The following is an 18,008-nucleotide window of genomic DNA, read 5'->3' on the forward strand; positions in this document are numbered from 1 at the left end:
TATGTATATAAACGTTTATGATGATGATTATAAAATACAAAAAGTGGTAGATTATGAGTAAAAAAAAACACACAAATGGTAAGACCATCTTTTATTAGTGCAATCAGCTAGAAATTCCAATTTTATTAATAAAGTAAGACTGAGAAATTGATTTCAAGTTGGGGTTCCATGGTGTAGTGGTTAGCACTCTGGACTTTGAATCCAGCGACCTGGGTTCGACTCCCGGTGGGACCTTTCTTTCTCTTTTTTTTTTTTATCATCATTATCATTTATGATTTACATCAGTAGCGGACCATTAGGCCCATGTATTTTCAACGGTATTGCTTTTAAATTTGCCCACTTGTTAAGAGAATCAATACTCTCTTTTTCTCTTCCTTTAGGTTCAAGATTCTTTGTTAGCCATATCATGGTTTCAATGTTTACACTATAATTTAATTTTTATATAATATATAATTGAATACAAGCTTATCAGCCTAACTCTTGAAAATAAAAATTTATAAAGAATTTCTTTAAGTTACCGAAACAAAGCGGAAGCAATTCGAAAAGACAAATGGGCTTAAATTGAAAAGAAAAGTCAAAAGAAAATAATAGCATGTTGGTGTTTGAATAAATGCTTTCAAACATATTCTTTTAACTCAAGAATGAAGTACAATGAGATAGTTACAAATAAAGGGAATACCTCTATTTATAGTTGAGCTCTCTTAAACTAAGTGGTACAGTTTAAATTACATCGACGGTCAAAAATTAAAACTTATCTACAGGACGAGAATCCTAAAGGATTTAAACTTCATACAATCTTGTCTCTCTAGATTTACAACATTCAGCATAATAACTCTAGTTTTATTGGAGTGCTTCATTGAGACACCAAAGCTTCAAGAAGACGGTCTTCTCCATATGTGTCATGAATCGAATCAATTCAAGTGGGTTAAATGTACCCTATTTAATCAATTGACTTCCATGAGACACTTTGTGTGCATTTGTCACGAACTTTGAACCGTGACACTTAGACGTTAAAAATCCTTTAACTAATGGTTTTCGTCATATTGACCACTAATGTGTTGACATGGCTGTTAATTATCAAATAAGGCCAAAATTCGACATGGTTAACTTTGTTACAAATTGGCATTATTTGATTTTTTTTGGATAAAATATATTTTGAATTTTTTTTTACTTTTATATCAATGAATTTAGTCTTTTGATTTTTTTAATCTAAAAATGCAAATCCAATTATTCACACTATTAATTTTTTATTAAAATTAGATTCATTACAATACCATTTTTTTAAAATTGCATGACTACTAAGTGAGTATTGTCTTTTATTTTAAAACATCACACTAGCAGATTTAACGGAAAAATTTTGATAATGCTAACAATTAAATTTGAATTTTAAAATTTTAAAAAATAAAAGACTAAATTTTAAATTCACGAACAACATAAAACTTATAACACTTTTTAATTTTTTTTCCTAATAATACAATAATTAAATCCATCCATTTAATAAAAAATAATGTCATCCTTTATGAATAAATTCAGAACCATAAAAAGTACATGTAAGACTACCCTATTTTTCAAAATTTATCCAAACATAAAAATTAGCTACCAAGAACTTCATTGATTTCATGAGCTGGATACTTATGCTTTGAATTGACTATACACAACTTGATGGGACTAAAATAAAAATAATTAATGTGATTTTCCACACGTCAAATTAGTTGGAATTACAATAAAAATAAATTTAAAATTGAATTATTATAAAATGGGGAATTTAAGAAATAAGAAGTTTTGGAGTAGATTGTATGGTCAAAGTTGGTAAAGAAAAACATAAGACTTTTGTTGGTGTTGTGAATGAATATTCTTTGATAAAACAATGAATTAAATAAAATAAAAATAAAAATAAAAATAATACTAAAATGGGAGCCGAGCATTCTTATTTCCGAATCAACATTGCGTGGAAAGAGCAAAGATAACATCTTCGTTATGAAGAAAAGCACAAAACTCCAACGTCGCCTTCATGCACAATTTTCTTTTTCAATAAATAAACAAAAAACGTACCTTTATTTTCTTAAAGTTTACTAATTTTCGACTTAAAGTTTTCTTTACAAAATGATCCTAAAACTTTTATTTTTATTTAATATATTCTCTAATCTAATTAATATTTTAAAATTAAACTCTTTTATGGTTTAAATCATTTTTAATTTATCTTTTCAAATTCTATTCGTTTTTATTTATTTTATAAGGTTTTTATTTTTTTAAAAATAAGCTCGAAGTCAATTTTATCAAACTTTGGTAGTGTTTATAGAGTTTAATGATTTAGGTTCGACTCTAACTTTACACAAATCATATGTGACTTGTCTTCAGATTTATTTTAGTTTAAAACTTACCATGTGTAAGTTCTTTTAAGAAGTATTCGATTCGATTCGATTATATTTCGTTGTTTGATTTTAATTATAGTTAATTCAAATATTTATTATTTATAGTTGGAATTGTAAATGTAATTTAAACTTTAAAAAATTAATATGAGTTTTATCTTCACCTTTTTCTACCTTTAAAATTTAATTCAATTTGCTTTTGAAATTACAATATTTATATTAAAATAAGAAAAATTGTTGATAATTTAAAATTGGAAAAATATTTTATGGATCATTCCCACCACATCATTCACGGCGACTTTTCAATTATTTAATGACATTTCAATAATATTTTTCATGTCATTAATACATGATTTTAATAATATTTTTTATCCTGAACTCTAAACTCGGAACCTCAAATCTTGAACTTCGAGATTCAAAATTTGGGATTTGAAATAAAAAGAATTACCAAATTATATATAATAACATAAAAAAATTATTGAATAATTAAAAAAAAAACCGTGATTCAAATTTGGGCAGCTTGGAAAAGTTGAAAAGCATAAATAAAATGTTGATGATAATTGCAACAAAAGATATATGAAAGCTTTGACTCACAGAAACCACTTATAAAGTAGATAAAATGGGGAGAGATTAATTAAACAAAACAGCAAATTAAAGAAATATAGCACTCTCACACTCTCTACTTTGAAACTTACACCTTAAGTAACTTCCTAACCTCTACCATCTATTTCTCTTAATTTTATATATATATATATATATATATTTTCTTCTTTCAACAAAAAGGTACTGCATTTGACAAACTATAAAAGAAGAGAAAAGAAAACTACTTTATTTAACAATGTTCATTAATTATTTCAATTTTGGAAAAATGCCTTTCCATTATTTTATATTTCTATTTAAATCCTTGATTTTATCATTTTTATCGATTTTTTTAATTTGAACTTTTAATAAATATATTTTATTACCATAATCTAATAAATGATAAATCATTATTTAATCTTATATCAAAATTAAGTTCCAATTAGAAACAAAATGAGTAATTGTGTAAAACAATAATAATGAAGAAAACTCAAAGTGATAAACCAATTAAACAAGATTCACGGACCATCCTATCAAATTTAGAAGGGACCAAGCGTGAAAAGTTTGCCTGGAAAAGAAAAAGGCTATCGTTAAACCCTAGCTTTACACATCTCTAAATTTATCACTTCATTAATTTTCAATTCAATTGGTTTAATCCCCAATCTAACAATAATAAAAAATTTAAAAAAAATTACAAAAATTATAAACTCGTTAGACTAGTTCAACTGTTAAATTTTTATTGATTTTAGGTTTTTTTTCGATTTTGAGTGATTCATTCAAAAGATAGTTTAATGCTTTTGTCTAAATTAATATACTGATTGGTTTTCAATCTAATCTATCTGATTGACCGGTTGAATCTGTCCGACAATGTTAAATAATAAAATAAAATTTTGAATTAGGTAAATAATTTAAAAAATTTTATATCGTAATCTCAAAAAAAAATTATATTATATATTGGGACCAAAAAATGGAAATTTTTTTTGTTCAGTTAACTAATCCCTTAAATTTGATTTGATAAAACTTTTAACGAATCTGCCGGAGTGCCATTAAGAAAAACGGGGACCATTGGTTTCTTTTGTTTCTTCTTTTTGCCCTATAAAATGCTTTCAACTTTCAATGGCCATTGCTTGACTTTTACCACCCACCTTGCAGAAGAAGAAAGGGAAACTTAGGCTATTACTCACTTAAGGATATTATGAACAGTCTGAGGCTGAATGGATTAAGAAAATTGCCGCCGGGCTTCCGTTTTCAGCCGACGGAGGAAGAGCTTGTGTTTCAGTACTTGAAATGCAAGGCCTTTTCCTTCCCTTTGCCTGCTTCTATCATCCCTGACCTCAATATTTGCAATTTTGATCCCTGGGATTTGCCTGGTAACACATGTTTTGTTTTTATTTTTATTTATTAGCTGTCACATATTCCATGATTGGGAGCTTATGTAGCATGCATGCATGCAGTCTCTATGGAGGGTTATTAAAACATGCATTTGCATGTAAATATCCATGAAGTTTAATTAATATTCAACTTTATTTTTAGGTGATTTGGGGGAAGAGAGGTATTTTTTTAGTGTGAAGGAAGCCAAGTATAAGATCGGGAACCGGATAAACCGGGCGACTGCTTCCGGATATTGGAAGGCAACCGGGTCAGATAAGCAAATCATATCAAGGAGAAATCAAGTAGCAGGGATGAGGAAAACCCTAGTTTTTCACATGGGGAAGCCTCCACATGGATTAAGAACTGATTGGATCATGCATGAATATCGTTTAGTCAATGTACCAAACAATGATTTCAACTCGGCAAACAACCCAATGATGCAGGCAAGTCTATGTATATAAACTGATATTCTACATTGAGTAACATAGATACATATAACATGTCTCATTATTGTTAATATAAATTTTTTTAAAAATTTTGCAGAATTATTTGAATCATGGGATGGAAAAATGGGTACTATGTCATGTATTTTTGAAGAGAACTAGTAAGAAAAGTAGTGAGGAGGAGATTATGCAGAGTTTTTGCAATAAAAATAGAAATGAAGAATTGGGTCATAGGATGGAACCCAAATTGTATAATTTTATGAGAGAAAAAGATGCCGAGTCATCATCTTCATCATCAGCAAGTTCGAGGAGTGATATCACTGAGGTGTCTTCAAGTGCATGCAGCTGACAATACTGAAAGAAAGCAACTCACTGCCATACTGTATAATTTAGGTGGATAAGTTCTCTTCATCAGCAGTCTGTTGTTATTAGTCCATCTATATTGACATTTGGAAAACTATTTTATTATAATATAAAATATAAATTGATATAAAGAAATTAGAGGTTGGATGAAAAAAGGCATATTCATTTTTATCCTACAGAAAACGAATATGTCAAACTTTGCGAAAAGAAGAAAAAAAAAAGGTTATTCGGCGGCAAAGCAAAGCACCGTTAATTAAAAGCAAGAATATGTAGCACGTAGGAAGGATTCAATTCTGATTCTTTCTTGCCAGGTTCTATGTGGTTTAAACTCTATGTTCGCTTCTCAGCAATGGATTGCAGATGCTTATAGGGTTAAAAGTCAAATTTTAGACTTTTTAAATATTATTTCTTTTACAATTAAATCATGAACTTGGTGGTTAAGTGTTGATCACCCATAAAATCCATCTACTTATGAATGAACCGTTAAAAGTATAAGTAATAGGTTTTTATTTGGACAGCTTTCTTTAGACCTGGTGTGAGTATGCTTCTATCGTAAAGGACGGATCCAATATTTTACTCCAAAGGAGACTTCTAAATTTGAACTATTTTTTTGTTTTTAATGTAAAAAAGTGTCATTCTTGTCAATATATTGAGGAGATGTTGGAGCCTCATTGGTAGGAATCGGTTGATATGATCCAACCTTAATGTAAGCTTAACGTACTCTATCCTATTGATTTGGAGGGTAATCCCAAATAGATTTTCGAAGTCCCAGATCACGCTCTAAAGAAGAAGTATTAAACTTCTTTGCTTTGATTCTCGACACTTTATGAGGACGTTTAGGAACTTGAGAAGACTCGATATCTTATTTAGGAGTTTAAGAAGACTGGATATCTCGTTTAGGATCTTGGGAAGATCTGATATTTCATTTTTCTGCACTAATAATAGAAGATTGAGGAACCAATTGATCATTATTACTTTCTGAGACCCTTTTCTTGGAAAAAAAATTAATCTTTTTGTTGACCATAATTTAATTGAAAAACCTCAAGCTGTAATAATATATTAAACAAAAACATATTAGGAAAAAGAAAAATAATAATGTCAAATAAATAAATAACATAATTTATGCAAAAATATTTACGTACCAAGACGTCTTTTACGTAAGCAGCCAAGAGGAAGATAATTTGTATTTTTTTACTCTATGCCCTGAGTCTCGACATCAAACTCATTTCTTTTTCTCTCGGCAGTGTCGACACCTTACTAGGGGAAGATAATTCCTTAGTAAGACATACAAATTAAAATACAAAAAAGCCACTAGCCTAATATGTATGAATATGGGCCAAATCAATTAATTCTGGAATTTAACTTTAAAATCCATATTGACCCTTTAAGTTTAGTCATTCAAGGCCCATCATACATTAATATTTAAATATTATTATTAAAGTTATATAATTAAAATTTAAAAAATACTTTGTTAATATAAAGTATAACCTTACAACTTAATCAAGCAAATTATATGAAATACATTTTAGCTAAGTGGGTGAATATTATATAATGTGAACACCAAATATAAAATACATGATAATTTATATATAAAATTCAAAAATTTAAAATTTCAAGGCGACCGTCCCCCACGCCCCCTGGATCCATCCATGCCTATTGTAATGTGTGATTACTGACCATTTAATTGTGCAAGTCACATTCACTACTTCTAAAGAATTTTGTGTATGTTATAGGGTATAATAATAAATTTAGTCCTAATGTTTATATCTTTTTTACTAAATTTTCCCATTAAACATTTGAAAAGAGTTAAATTACTTTTTTAACGGAAATGCTAATTAAATTAAACACTAATCTTTTAATAATGTTGGCGTATCAACTCATGACATTCTGCATGTACTTTATTCGACATGAGATTATTTGTCTTATATTCTACATCAACAAATAATATAAAAATATAATAATAAATAATAATAAAAAGCTACTCTAAAAAACATAAAATATAAATGGATTGTCGTACAAACTATTATGTTTAATTTAATGTTTTGTAAATATTTTTAAAAAATTTAATTTAATGAAAAAAATCAAATTTACAATAGAGAAACTTTGGATTATGAAATTAAATATAATACGTTTAAATTTAATTTATTTGATGCCGAAATTGGTCTCAGTTTGTTGATTCAACCATCCAAAATAAATTGTATCTTATCTTTCTAGTTTCGAACAAGCCTTTCCTTACTGGAACATCTTTTCTTACTATTTTTTTTTTTAATGTGTGTTTTTGTGAAAAGTTGGATTCAAGTTAATTATAGGAATATTGACGTCATATACACAACTTGTCCCAGTCTGGAAAGCGATATATTTGTTCTACGAAATTCTGTAGAAACTGATAATCTAAGGGAATAGTTTTGTAGATTAGCCTAGAATTTCTCTCAGAATTTTCTTTGAAGAAAAGTATTTAGCATATTCATATTGATTGAGCTATCAGTGTCTGATATATATATTTAAATATAATTATGAATATTACTTTTAAATAAATTTGATTTTTTTTTTTAAATTACGATTGAAATTGATTCAAGTTGAATTGCCCCGTAGAAAAATTTTCAATCGGGTCAGCCACAACACAAGATAACCTGGATGACGACAATGCTGAAGATAAGAAAGATAAAAAGAAAAAGTTCCTTCAAAAAGCGTAAGGCACTAAGGTCTATCTACCATTTTCATGTAAAGCTGGCATGTAAGTCTCACTTTTACGAATAAGATGTGAATCATTTTTATCTAAAGAATAATAATATTTTAAAAGGCTAGCATATTGGACAGAAATGGTGATTGCTCAAACATAAACCATCCCTAGCAAGCAGATCATAGAGACCATACTGCAAGACATAAAGAGATATATCGAATTCTGGCACATCGACAAACAAACGAATTCCTTAGGTTAAATATCACAAGCAAGTTTTTAAAGATACATAAAAAAAACAGATCATAAGAAACCATTCATACATATACATGCATGTAGACATTCATCCAAACCAGTTCTTACAGATGCATCAAAATATTAAAGTTCACGCACCAGCATATGTTTCATAAGCTATGTTTTAATACACACAACTGAACACCATACTATGATTCATAAACACTATTCATTAGGAAAGGCAGCAGATAGGAAATCTTCATCCTCCGCAAACACTTGCAGATTCTTGGATTTCATCAGGAAACTGACAGCGTCTTCATCGAATTTCAGAATGAAGGCCAGCTTGATTAGTTCGGAGAGAGAACTGACCTGATCTTCCTTCTCCCACAGTAGTCCCTCAGCAACTGCTTCTGAGAAATAAGTAGCATATTCAAGCCGATCCTTTTGCCCAGCAGACTCATCCAACTTCTGAATGAAAAACTTAGAGCTTTCTTTGTCCCAGCGTACCATTCGACTAGCTTGAACTTCTTGGGTTTTACCTGAAGACAATAACAAACTATATACAACAGCAACCGGTTCCGAAGTCTCAAGGACAGTGAGATTGCGGAGGGACTGAACAGCTTCATGCCTTTTCTCAGCTTCCATTTTTAATGAACATGCTAAAAACCCAAGAATAAGTCGGAGCAGCTCTTTTCCAAGCATGGCATCTCTAGGATTGATCTGCTTAAGTTCCAGGCCATTTGTAAAGGATAAGTCTTTCTTCTGTACAGAGTGAGAGATCATCCGAACCCCGATTTTCAAATATAACTCGAACAACGTAGTCCGAGGCAAAACAGGTAAACTTGGCTGAGGATACCAGACAAATAGAGGATGAGATGATGATTTGAGTAAAAGCTCCTTAAGCCGAAGATCATCAGCTATAAACACATCATGCTTGTCGAATAACATAATCCCCTCTGAACCTAAATCCACAGGGACCTTCACCAAACTTTCAGAAAGAATTTGCTCTTCCTTTGAACTCTTGTGCTGCAAAACAAACCTCCAGAATGCACAACACTCACCATGCGACAATCGGTGTCCTGAAGTTTCCCAACCTTTCCAGAGTTTGCAGTAATCATCTAGCGAAGGATACGATTTGACACCAAATGCTGCACCAGAGAAGAGCTGCAGTAGTATTTTGTTCTTATAGTGCTTCTCCAAAACATTCAACTGCAAACCAAAGAGTCCATCTCTATCATGCAGAACACATCCATCAGGTTTTACCCACCTTCCATTTTCATTTCCCTCTGGGATCCATATTAGCTGTTTAGCTTCACAGTCAGGCTTCCATTCTACTTTTGCCAAGAATTTATATATTCGAATGATTGTGGCAAAATCTGAATGCAGATCAAGGTGATTGGCTATGTGTGTGCTTCCCTTCTCAACATCAACAATAACACCTATAGAAGATAGCTCTTTTCTGTATGTTCTAATCTCGGAACCATAAAACCCTTCATCGATGAATGGTCCATCAGTTGGTTTCAAGCCTGAATTCTTATCTAAAAGTAAGCAATCACCTGGACTCATATAACCAACAGTGGTTTTCAACCATTTTTCTGAAACTTTTTTAAGAAATGGTAAAGAGAAGGTGTAGTTCTTGTCTTCCAACAAAATTCTCAAGCAATTGAGAAATGAAAGTGCAATTCTGGGAGTTATACTGTCAGTACTTCGAGGGAAATAGAGGCAAGAAGGCACAAACTTCACACCACTTTCGAATTCAATGACTACTCCAATAGTCTTCAACTCATGTCTGTACTTGTGAAGATCCTTTCCGTAGAAGCTGTCACTATCATCAAGAAAAGGAAGGAGGGTAATTGAAGAGATGGACTCCCATTCCGGACTAAAAAGGATACACTCTCTCGGAGACCTGAAATCACCAAGCCGAGTCCGCAACCATTTTGCTTCAAGTATGCATTTCTTTAAGTCAGAGGGAAACTTATAGGACGTTCCCTTCAGTTGTCTACAGCATGAGAGGAATGAGAAAACATCATCTTTTGTAAGAGATGATGACGATGCCCGTCGCTTGAAACGGCTGATAAAGGATTTGACTGCTACATCGAAATCCACAACAGCACCCAATCTCTTCAACTCATTTTTGTAGCTGGAGATGATACTTCTGTAGTAAGCTTGATCGATTATCGGGAAACAAGTGAAAACTTGTAGAAGACAGCCCCACTCTTGATCAAATAGAAAGCATTCAGATGGAGGTTTGAAACCAAGATTTGTCTTCAAACACTTTGCATCTCTAAGTGTAGTAACAAGCCTCTCAGGCGATCTTGCATAACGCATACATTCCAGCGATAAAAGAAAAGCATCAGCACTCATAGAGGTCAAGTACGAAGAATTTTTCAAGTTATCAATGACAAGCTGATAGCATCTACTGAAGCCAACTATAACACCAAGCAGCCTGAGTTCGTCTTTGAAGCCAAGGATTTGATCACCGTAGAATGCTTGATCAATGAGGGGGGCATTACATATTTGTATGGCTGTTCTCCATTCCTCGTCGAACAAAACAGCTCCCACCGGTGATCTGAAACCATGGGAAGTCTTTAGCCACCTTCCTTCTTTGATACTGCGGATAAATTCATCAGGAGCGAGGTATTTTTTCCTCAGATATCTGATGAGACCAAGAATGGAAAGCACACGATCTTTACTTAGCGTTGATGAAGATGCCAATCGCATGAGATGGTCCCCGATAAATTGACATGCTTCACCATACTCAAACATTACTCCGATAATTTTCAGCTCCTCCCTATAATAATTTATTCTGTCTCCATAATATCTCTGATCAATTAGTGGAATATCAACAAACACTGACCCATTCTGCAAAATATCTCCCCATGAAGATGAATGAAAGAATGATTGTGCTGGTGGTTTGTAGCCAGAAGAGCCATTTATGGTGACTTTCAGCCAGTTTCCACTTTTTATGCTAGTCAGAAACCTTTCTGGAATTGGCGTTCTTCTACTTCTCAAGTACTGAATCCAATCCAAAAGCAAGAAAGTGTTATCCTTTGTGAGGGGTGAAGAGACAGCAGGAACCGCAGCATTAGGGGGAGACACAGATGGGATATCTGAAACACCAACATGTGATATTAGAAACTCCAAGAGCTGCTTTCCAGGAGTGAATTGACCAGCAAAAGTCCTCTCATGCAAGTAATCTTCCCCCAACTCAATATAGCCTTCAGCTTTCAGTGGATTAGAACCCACTAAACTGTTCCATTTGCTTCCATTAGCAGGAACAAGAATCTTCCTCTTCTTGGTCACATTTACATTACCATAGTTATCTACCAGCGGCATAATGTCACACAAATCACCAACTTCTGCTGATGTTACGAAGTACTTCCAGAATGAATGATATAAGAAGTGAGCATAGGTAATAACAAGCTTCGGCTTGCTACCAAGACTGTCAATAAGAGCAGCTGCATAGTCATACACACTTATTGAAACAACCTTGACCTGGTTTTGTAGCCATCCTGAAATTGTTTCTTTCTTGAAGCATGTACGGATGGCATATTGTGTGCTTTCAGGAAGAAAAAGACAGTTTGTAGCCCCACCAAACTCCCTATTCCAATCAATCATCCATGAGACGTGATCAAATTGATGAGATCGGCATATTGTCCCTCGAGTATGTTGCTTGGATTCACTGATACTGCACGTGGACACACATCCAGAAAGATCAACATATTTAAGAAGTGGTACGTTTATAATGTTGGTACCATAGAATATGTTCCAATTCTCTGCAAGGAAGATAAGAAGCTCAAGATAAAGGCTCTCCGAAACTCCCAACACAAGATTAGAACCTCGGATGCACTTTGCATACCATCTGTTGTCGACCAGTCCAACTCCCAAAAAATTCAGAATATTATCATACTCGGCCACATCAAAAGAAGAATGCAAGACATATGTTCCATGTGATGACAGATTATGCAAGCCTACCCCCTCCTTTCTTGCCTTCTCCACAATAACCCAGAAAGCAGGCATAATTCTACCAACTTCACCGGGTTTATGAAAAAACTTCTGGCCCGTGCAAGACTCATCACTTGGTAGTATATCTTCATCCACCAGTTTCAATCTTATTGTTTCCCTAATGGCATTAAATTTCTGGTACGAGGAACAGTTGACAGGCAAGAAATTGAACATCCAACGTAAACTAGAAACCGGGGCCTCATTTGTCATTTTAACCAGTGAGATGAAAGCATTGACAAAAGCAGTGGGAACGCAATCAAGAATCCCTTGGTTCCATTTGTTGTCTAAGAGTATTGTTTCCCTTGATGATGATAAAACAAAATCTGCTTGAATAATGAAGGGGAAATTGGTCACCATCTCCGTGGGAAGAAATGCATAGACCCCAGGTAAGTTCATCCCCCTATGCAGACGCTCATCGTTCGGAAAAGCCAACGTGATCACCAACTCGTCCACATCCATTCTCCTTTCCACTTTGTTTTCCAGCCTAACAGGAAACTTCTGCTTCCATATATGGTAGCTGCATTCTTTTCCGGACTTGTCATCCTTTTCCTCAGCGGAAAGACAGAGAGTATAGGACTCAGCATCGACATTCTTCCTTGTCACAAAATTAGTCTCACTGGTAATAGCTATCCCACTCACAGTATTGAGGCTCGGATCCTCATTGTCTTCCCTGACAGAAAGACGCTTGATCTTCGAAAGGAATAATAAAACTTCGGGTTCAATGATTGACAGCTGCTGTTTCACTGCCTTGACCTTGTCAGGCTTCAGGGGAAGCACAATGACTGTGGTTGGAAGCGCAGATCCATAAACCTTTCTAATGTCGTTGAGTGTCAGGTCATCAACCCACTCAGGAACTATGTAGCCAAGACCACAGTGAGGGCAAGGGGCCTCATTGAACCGTATCTGATAGCCATTGCTGAATACGTAGGGCTGCGCACTGATCAGAAAGACACTCTTGAATCCAATTCCTGCAAAGAAAACATAATACATCCTTAGATAATAAATCCTCACATATATTATGGCACTGTAATATTTATGAGGTTTCCAAGTCTCGCTCTGTTATAATTTCCTTTTATTTGAATTTTAGTTGCTAAAAATGTTAAATGTGAATTATTTTTGTACGTCCACAAAAGATTTCTTGTAATTTAAAGAAGCTCTGATGTTTCATTGAAATATTTTATCACGTGTTATTCCATTTCTCTAATTTTTTTTTATGCTAAAATATCAATGGTAATGTAAATGCCATGAACACTGAAATATTTGTATTAGAAGACTAGGATATCAATGATTATGCTAATAAAAGTGTAAGCAAAATAGGGTATATAATTATGTTAGAAGATTAAAATATTTGTTAGGCAACTGGCTTGAACACTCTAAAGTTATACAAATATAGTATACTAAAAGTGTCAAGCAAATTAGGGTAATATATCATCTTCCATACGTAATATAAAAATTTTAATTTTAATCTTCCACCAAATAATTATACTCACTCAGTTATTAATTTTTATTTTTTTAATTTTTCAAAAAAAAGGAAAAAGATAAGTTTTGATATCCTATACACTTAATTTATTTAAGTTCAATGAATTTCTCTCCCAACTTACTCGTTTCATAAAATATATTAAAAATTCAATAGAGTTATCATAATAAATCTATGCATATTAGAAATTATCAAAATCATCCCAAAATACCAAATATATATTTAAAATATCAGCTTTCAAAGGAATTTGACTTCTTAGCTATCACATATTATACATTTAAGGTGGATTAAATTTAGTTTTAAGCATTGCCCATAAATGAAAAAAAAAAAAAAAGAAAATGAAAAGTTCACATGCCGAGGGAATTCTGTTCTGCGTTCGAGAAAAGAAAATTTAAAGCTTAGTCAATATTAAAAATTTCTAATATTTATCAAAAATTCTATCTTAAACACTAAAAATTTTAGTATACTTTTTTTCCGTTTCCTTTTAATCCCAACAAACTGTAATACCAAAAAATCCCAACAATATGCAGCCAATGAAAATTTTATAATATACATATTTGAGCACTGATGTAAGTTTGCAAACAAAAGATATCGATATAATTTCTTTTATTTATACAACTTTTTATAGAGTTACTATATTACTATTTCAAGTTCATTTTACTCCTTCATTAAAATTACTTTAAATTAATTTTTATACATTAAAATTTATTCATATCATGACACTACTATAATTATAATTAAATTATAATTTAAATAAAATATATTATAATCTATTAATTTATTATGACTGACTTGACCCATAAAAAATTATAAAATTTTTTTGGGATACTTAAACTTTTATGTGTCGAGTCCGATCATTTTAAATTATTTTGATATAATATATTTAGTCTGATTTATCGTTAACTTAAATTATAAATTGTAATAGTATCATAATTTAAATAAATTTTTTTGGGAATAGTTGAATTTTTATATGTGAGGTCAAATTAAGGTAAATCAATTTGATATAATATATTTAGTCTAACTGTACAGTAATTTAAATGGAAATTGTAATAGTGTCAGAATTTAATTAGATTTTAATGTACAAAAGACTAACGTCGTCCAATTTTTAATAGGAGTAAAATGAAATTTACACTGTATGACAGAGAATCCTAGTATACTTTGACCTTTATAGAGATAGTTTAATTATTTATTTCATCATTTTGTTAGCTTTTTATTAAACTATTAATTATTTATTTCATCATTTTGTTGGCTTTTTATTAAATTAACTCAAAAAATAAATTAATTATCAAAATAACTCACATTTTTAATTAAATACAAAAATAATCCATTTTTTACAGTAAAAAGTGGTGGTGCCATATGATATGACGCCATCACAGTGCCACGTCAGTAAGGGGTGTTAAAAAATTATTTTTTGGTAGAATCATGTTGAATGGCGCCACCAGTATAAAATATCAAGAAAATACTTAAAATTCTGAAAAAATGAGGGACTTAAAAAAAATTTTACCATTTTCGGGTGAAGCCATTCTAAATGGCCCCACCACTTTTCTGCTTTTGACACATTTTTGTTTTCTTTTTCTTTTATTTTCATATTTCTTTTTTTTACTTTTTTATTTTGTTCCTTAATAAATTTTATCTTTTTATTTTTTTTACTTTTTGATTGTTTTTCTTATTTCATTTTGTTTATTTTGTTTTATTTTTATTATTAAATTTAAAATGATATAATATAATATTTTTTAATTATGATATAATATAATATATTTTTTAATTATGATTGGTTTATCTTTTTGTATTAAATGAGAATTATATGGCCATGATTGCTTTTTACCTTTTAAAGATAGGTATTAATTGTGATGAATATTTCATCCTATTTTTCTAAAATCCAATATTATAATTAACAAATATTAGTAAAATATATTGCATTTAAAAAATTATTTTATTCATTCATTTAATTTTTCATTTTCTTAACTTTTAAATCTATTTTTACTCAAAATTGATGAATTTTTCAATACATAAATAGCTATGTGGATGATATCTTAATATTTAATTAATTTTAAAAATTTTAAAAAAATTAAAATAATTAAGAATATATAAAAATTTAAATTTGAAAATGAATTAAATGTTGACATATCATTATATGACAATCAAATGTGAGATATGTCAATAAAATTAATTTTAAATAGAAATAAAATATATATAATAATATATAAAATAATATTAATATATAAATAGATAATATAATAATAGATAATATAATAATAGATAGAATAATAAAATAAATAATATAGAAATATAGATTTATAAATCGAAATATATTAATATAAATATAATAATATAAATATTATTAATTACTTAATCTTAATATTAATAACAAATAATATAAATTAATATTAATTGCTAATAACTTGTAATTTGATTAATTGATAAGCATTTGAATTGTTATAGAATTTCGATTGTTAATTGGTTTAGTAGTGTTGGCGCTAGCTTCCTAAAGCGGATTTCTGTTCTATGAGGTACAGGCCCGGGCGCACGAAGCAAGAGGAAATAGGTATAGGCTGGATCAATAAAAGAAAGATAACGAAAGTGTACAAGATTCCAATCGGGCTGGCTCAGAAGGAAGGTGGCGGCGAGGAAGGGTATTTCGAATCTCGATCAAATAGCTTGGCACGGTCTTTTGAGGTGGTTTTAATAAAAAAATAAAAAAATTGATTAAAATATTTTTCTATAAAACTAGACTGCAAAAACGACAAAATGTGAATAAAAAAAATCATTATAAACATAAAAGTCGATTAAAATGGAATGATAAAAGTTATTGAAGGATCATTATAAACAGTCAAAGTTTTGGGGGCGGGGGGAATATTAAAAGTAAAATAAAAATAAATTTTATTTATTTATTTTAAAATTATAATAGAAAACTATTAAATTTATTTTTATATTTAATAGTTATAGTAGATAATATTTTCTTTTGACATGGATGTTAAAATTCAATCATAATTAAAAAATATATTATATTATATCATATTAAATAAAAATAAAATGATATTAGACACCACATAATTATATTATATCATAATTAAAAATATATTATATTATATCATTTTAAAGTTAATAATAAAAATAAAACAAAATAAACAAAATAAAATAAGAAAAAAATCAAAAAGTAAAAAAAAAAGATAAAGTTTATTAAGGAACAAAATAAAAAAGTAAAAAAAAAAAGAAATATGAAAATAAAACAAAAAAAACAAAAAAAATATGAAAATGAAAGAAAAAGAAAACAAAAGGTGCGAGAAGGCAAAAAAGTGGTGGCCCAATTAAGAATAGCTCCACCCGAAAATGGTAAATTTTTTTTTAAATTTCTTATTTTTCCAAAATTTTAAGTATTTACTTGGTATTTTATATTGGTGACGCCATTCAACATGGCTCCACTAAAAAATAATTTTTTAACACTCCTTGCTGACGTGGCACTTTGGTGGTGCCATATCATATGGCTCCACCACTTTTTACTGTAAAAAATAAGTTATTTTTGTATTTAATTAAAAATATGGGTTATTTTGATAATTAATTTATTTTTTGGGGTTAGTTTAATAAAAAAACCCATTTTATTTGACATATAAATTTATTTAAGGATTTAAATATTTGTTTTAAAAAATTATATATTTATATAATAAAATTTAATATTTTAAAAAATAAAAAGCAGGTAACCAATTAAAAATAAAAAGAATAGAAAATGGAAAATGCATGTACCTTTCTCCCCAATATAACCACTTTGCCTATTCCCTTTCTTGGTGGAACGACCAACACTGCAAATAGAGTCAATATTTTTGGAAGAAAATCCCTTCTCATTATTGAACATCAGCAACGTTGCCGAAGCTCCGGTCGCCGTAATATCTCGAGAAGTTATCACAAACTCGAGTGATGGATCCACTCCTTCTAAATACTCGTTATCTTGCGCATTCTGCCTCATCACAAAACTTTCCCCCATTACCACGACAATCAAAATTTAAAAATATAAAAAAAAAAAACACAATCGATCATCTACGTCATTCTGATTCACATGAATGTTTGAGTATATATCTTACAGTAACATATTCAAAATTTTTCATATATTACTGGAAACAATATCATATTAAATGGACAAAAGAAAAAGTGGGCAAAAGGAACATGAAAAAAGACCTGGATAAGTTCCATGAGGAAATGAACATCTTTAGTATAAAGCTCAGCGGATAAGTTTCGAACGGCTTGATGAAGGTCTTCTGTCAAAGGGTTGGGTTCTCCTCCGATTGAGTACTTTATTTTTCTAATCGCATCAATGTGTTCTTTAGGTGACGCCATTGCTAACACAAGTTTCCTTAATTTCTTTTTTCTCAGAGAAAATGAAAGTTAAGAGGAAGTAGAGAGCAGAGAGTGGACTAAAAAAGGAGGACCTTTTAGTGTCTCCCGTGGAAAAGGAAACCCCAACGCCAAGGTGACTTAATCAATAAGGAGTTCCTTTA

General features: G+C 30.6%; 2 protein-coding genes and 1 non-coding gene across 3 annotated transcripts; 2 read left to right on the forward strand and 1 right to left on the reverse strand.

The window, feature by feature from the left end:
- The first annotated feature begins 162 nt into the window (after window positions 1-162).
- TRNAQ-UUG (transfer RNA glutamine (anticodon UUG)) lies at window positions 163-234 on the forward strand. The gene has a single exon. It is a non-coding gene; the product is annotated as a tRNA-Gln (tRNA).
- Window positions 235-4,002: 3,768 nt separating this feature from the next.
- On the forward strand, window positions 4,003-5,260 carry LOC108478676 (NAC domain-containing protein 83-like). The gene is made up of 3 exons (XM_017781149.2): window positions 4,003-4,318; window positions 4,482-4,762; window positions 4,863-5,260. Exons 1-3 carry the CDS (start codon window positions 4,144-4,146, stop codon window positions 5,109-5,111), a joined length of 705 nt encoding a protein of 234 aa, XP_017636638.1. The 5' UTR covers window positions 4,003-4,143; the 3' UTR covers window positions 5,112-5,260.
- A 2,818-nt stretch (window positions 5,261-8,078) lies between these two features.
- On the reverse strand, window positions 8,079-18,008 carry LOC108477406 (uncharacterized). The gene is made up of 3 exons (XM_017779946.2): window positions 17,689-18,008; window positions 17,260-17,470; window positions 8,079-13,009 (listed from the first exon to the last, which is right to left on the reverse strand). Exons 1-3 carry the CDS (start codon window positions 17,845-17,847, stop codon window positions 8,262-8,264), a joined length of 5,118 nt encoding a protein of 1,705 aa, XP_017635435.1. The 5' UTR covers window positions 17,848-18,008; the 3' UTR covers window positions 8,079-8,261.

Source organism: Gossypium arboreum, chromosome 11 (assembly GCF_025698485.1).
Source record: "Gossypium arboreum isolate Shixiya-1 chromosome 11, ASM2569848v2, whole genome shotgun sequence".
Lineage (NCBI taxonomy): Eukaryota > Viridiplantae > Streptophyta > Magnoliopsida > Malvales > Malvaceae > Gossypium > Gossypium arboreum.

Coding starts and splice junctions, on each gene's coding strand:
- LOC108477406 (XM_017779946.2), bottom strand. CDS start 17,847: ATGGCGTCACCTAAAGAACACATTGATGCGATTAGAAAAATAAAGTAC. Junction 17,471..17,688: donor TCCTCATGGAACTTATCCAG/GTCTTTTTTCAT, acceptor GTGATGAGGCAG/AATGCGCAAGATAACGAGTA. Junction 13,010..17,259: donor TGGTTATATTGGGGAGAAAG/GTACATGCATTT, acceptor TTTTCTTTGCAG/GAATTGGATTCAAGAGTGTC.
- LOC108478676 (XM_017781149.2), top strand. CDS start 4,144: ATGAACAGTCTGAGGCTGAATGGATTAAGAAAATTGCCGCCGGGCTTC. Junction 4,319..4,481: donor TGATCCCTGGGATTTGCCTG/GTAACACATGTT, acceptor CTTTATTTTTAG/GTGATTTGGGGGAAGAGAGG. Junction 4,763..4,862: donor CAAACAACCCAATGATGCAG/GCAAGTCTATGT, acceptor AAAATTTTGCAG/AATTATTTGAATCATGGGAT.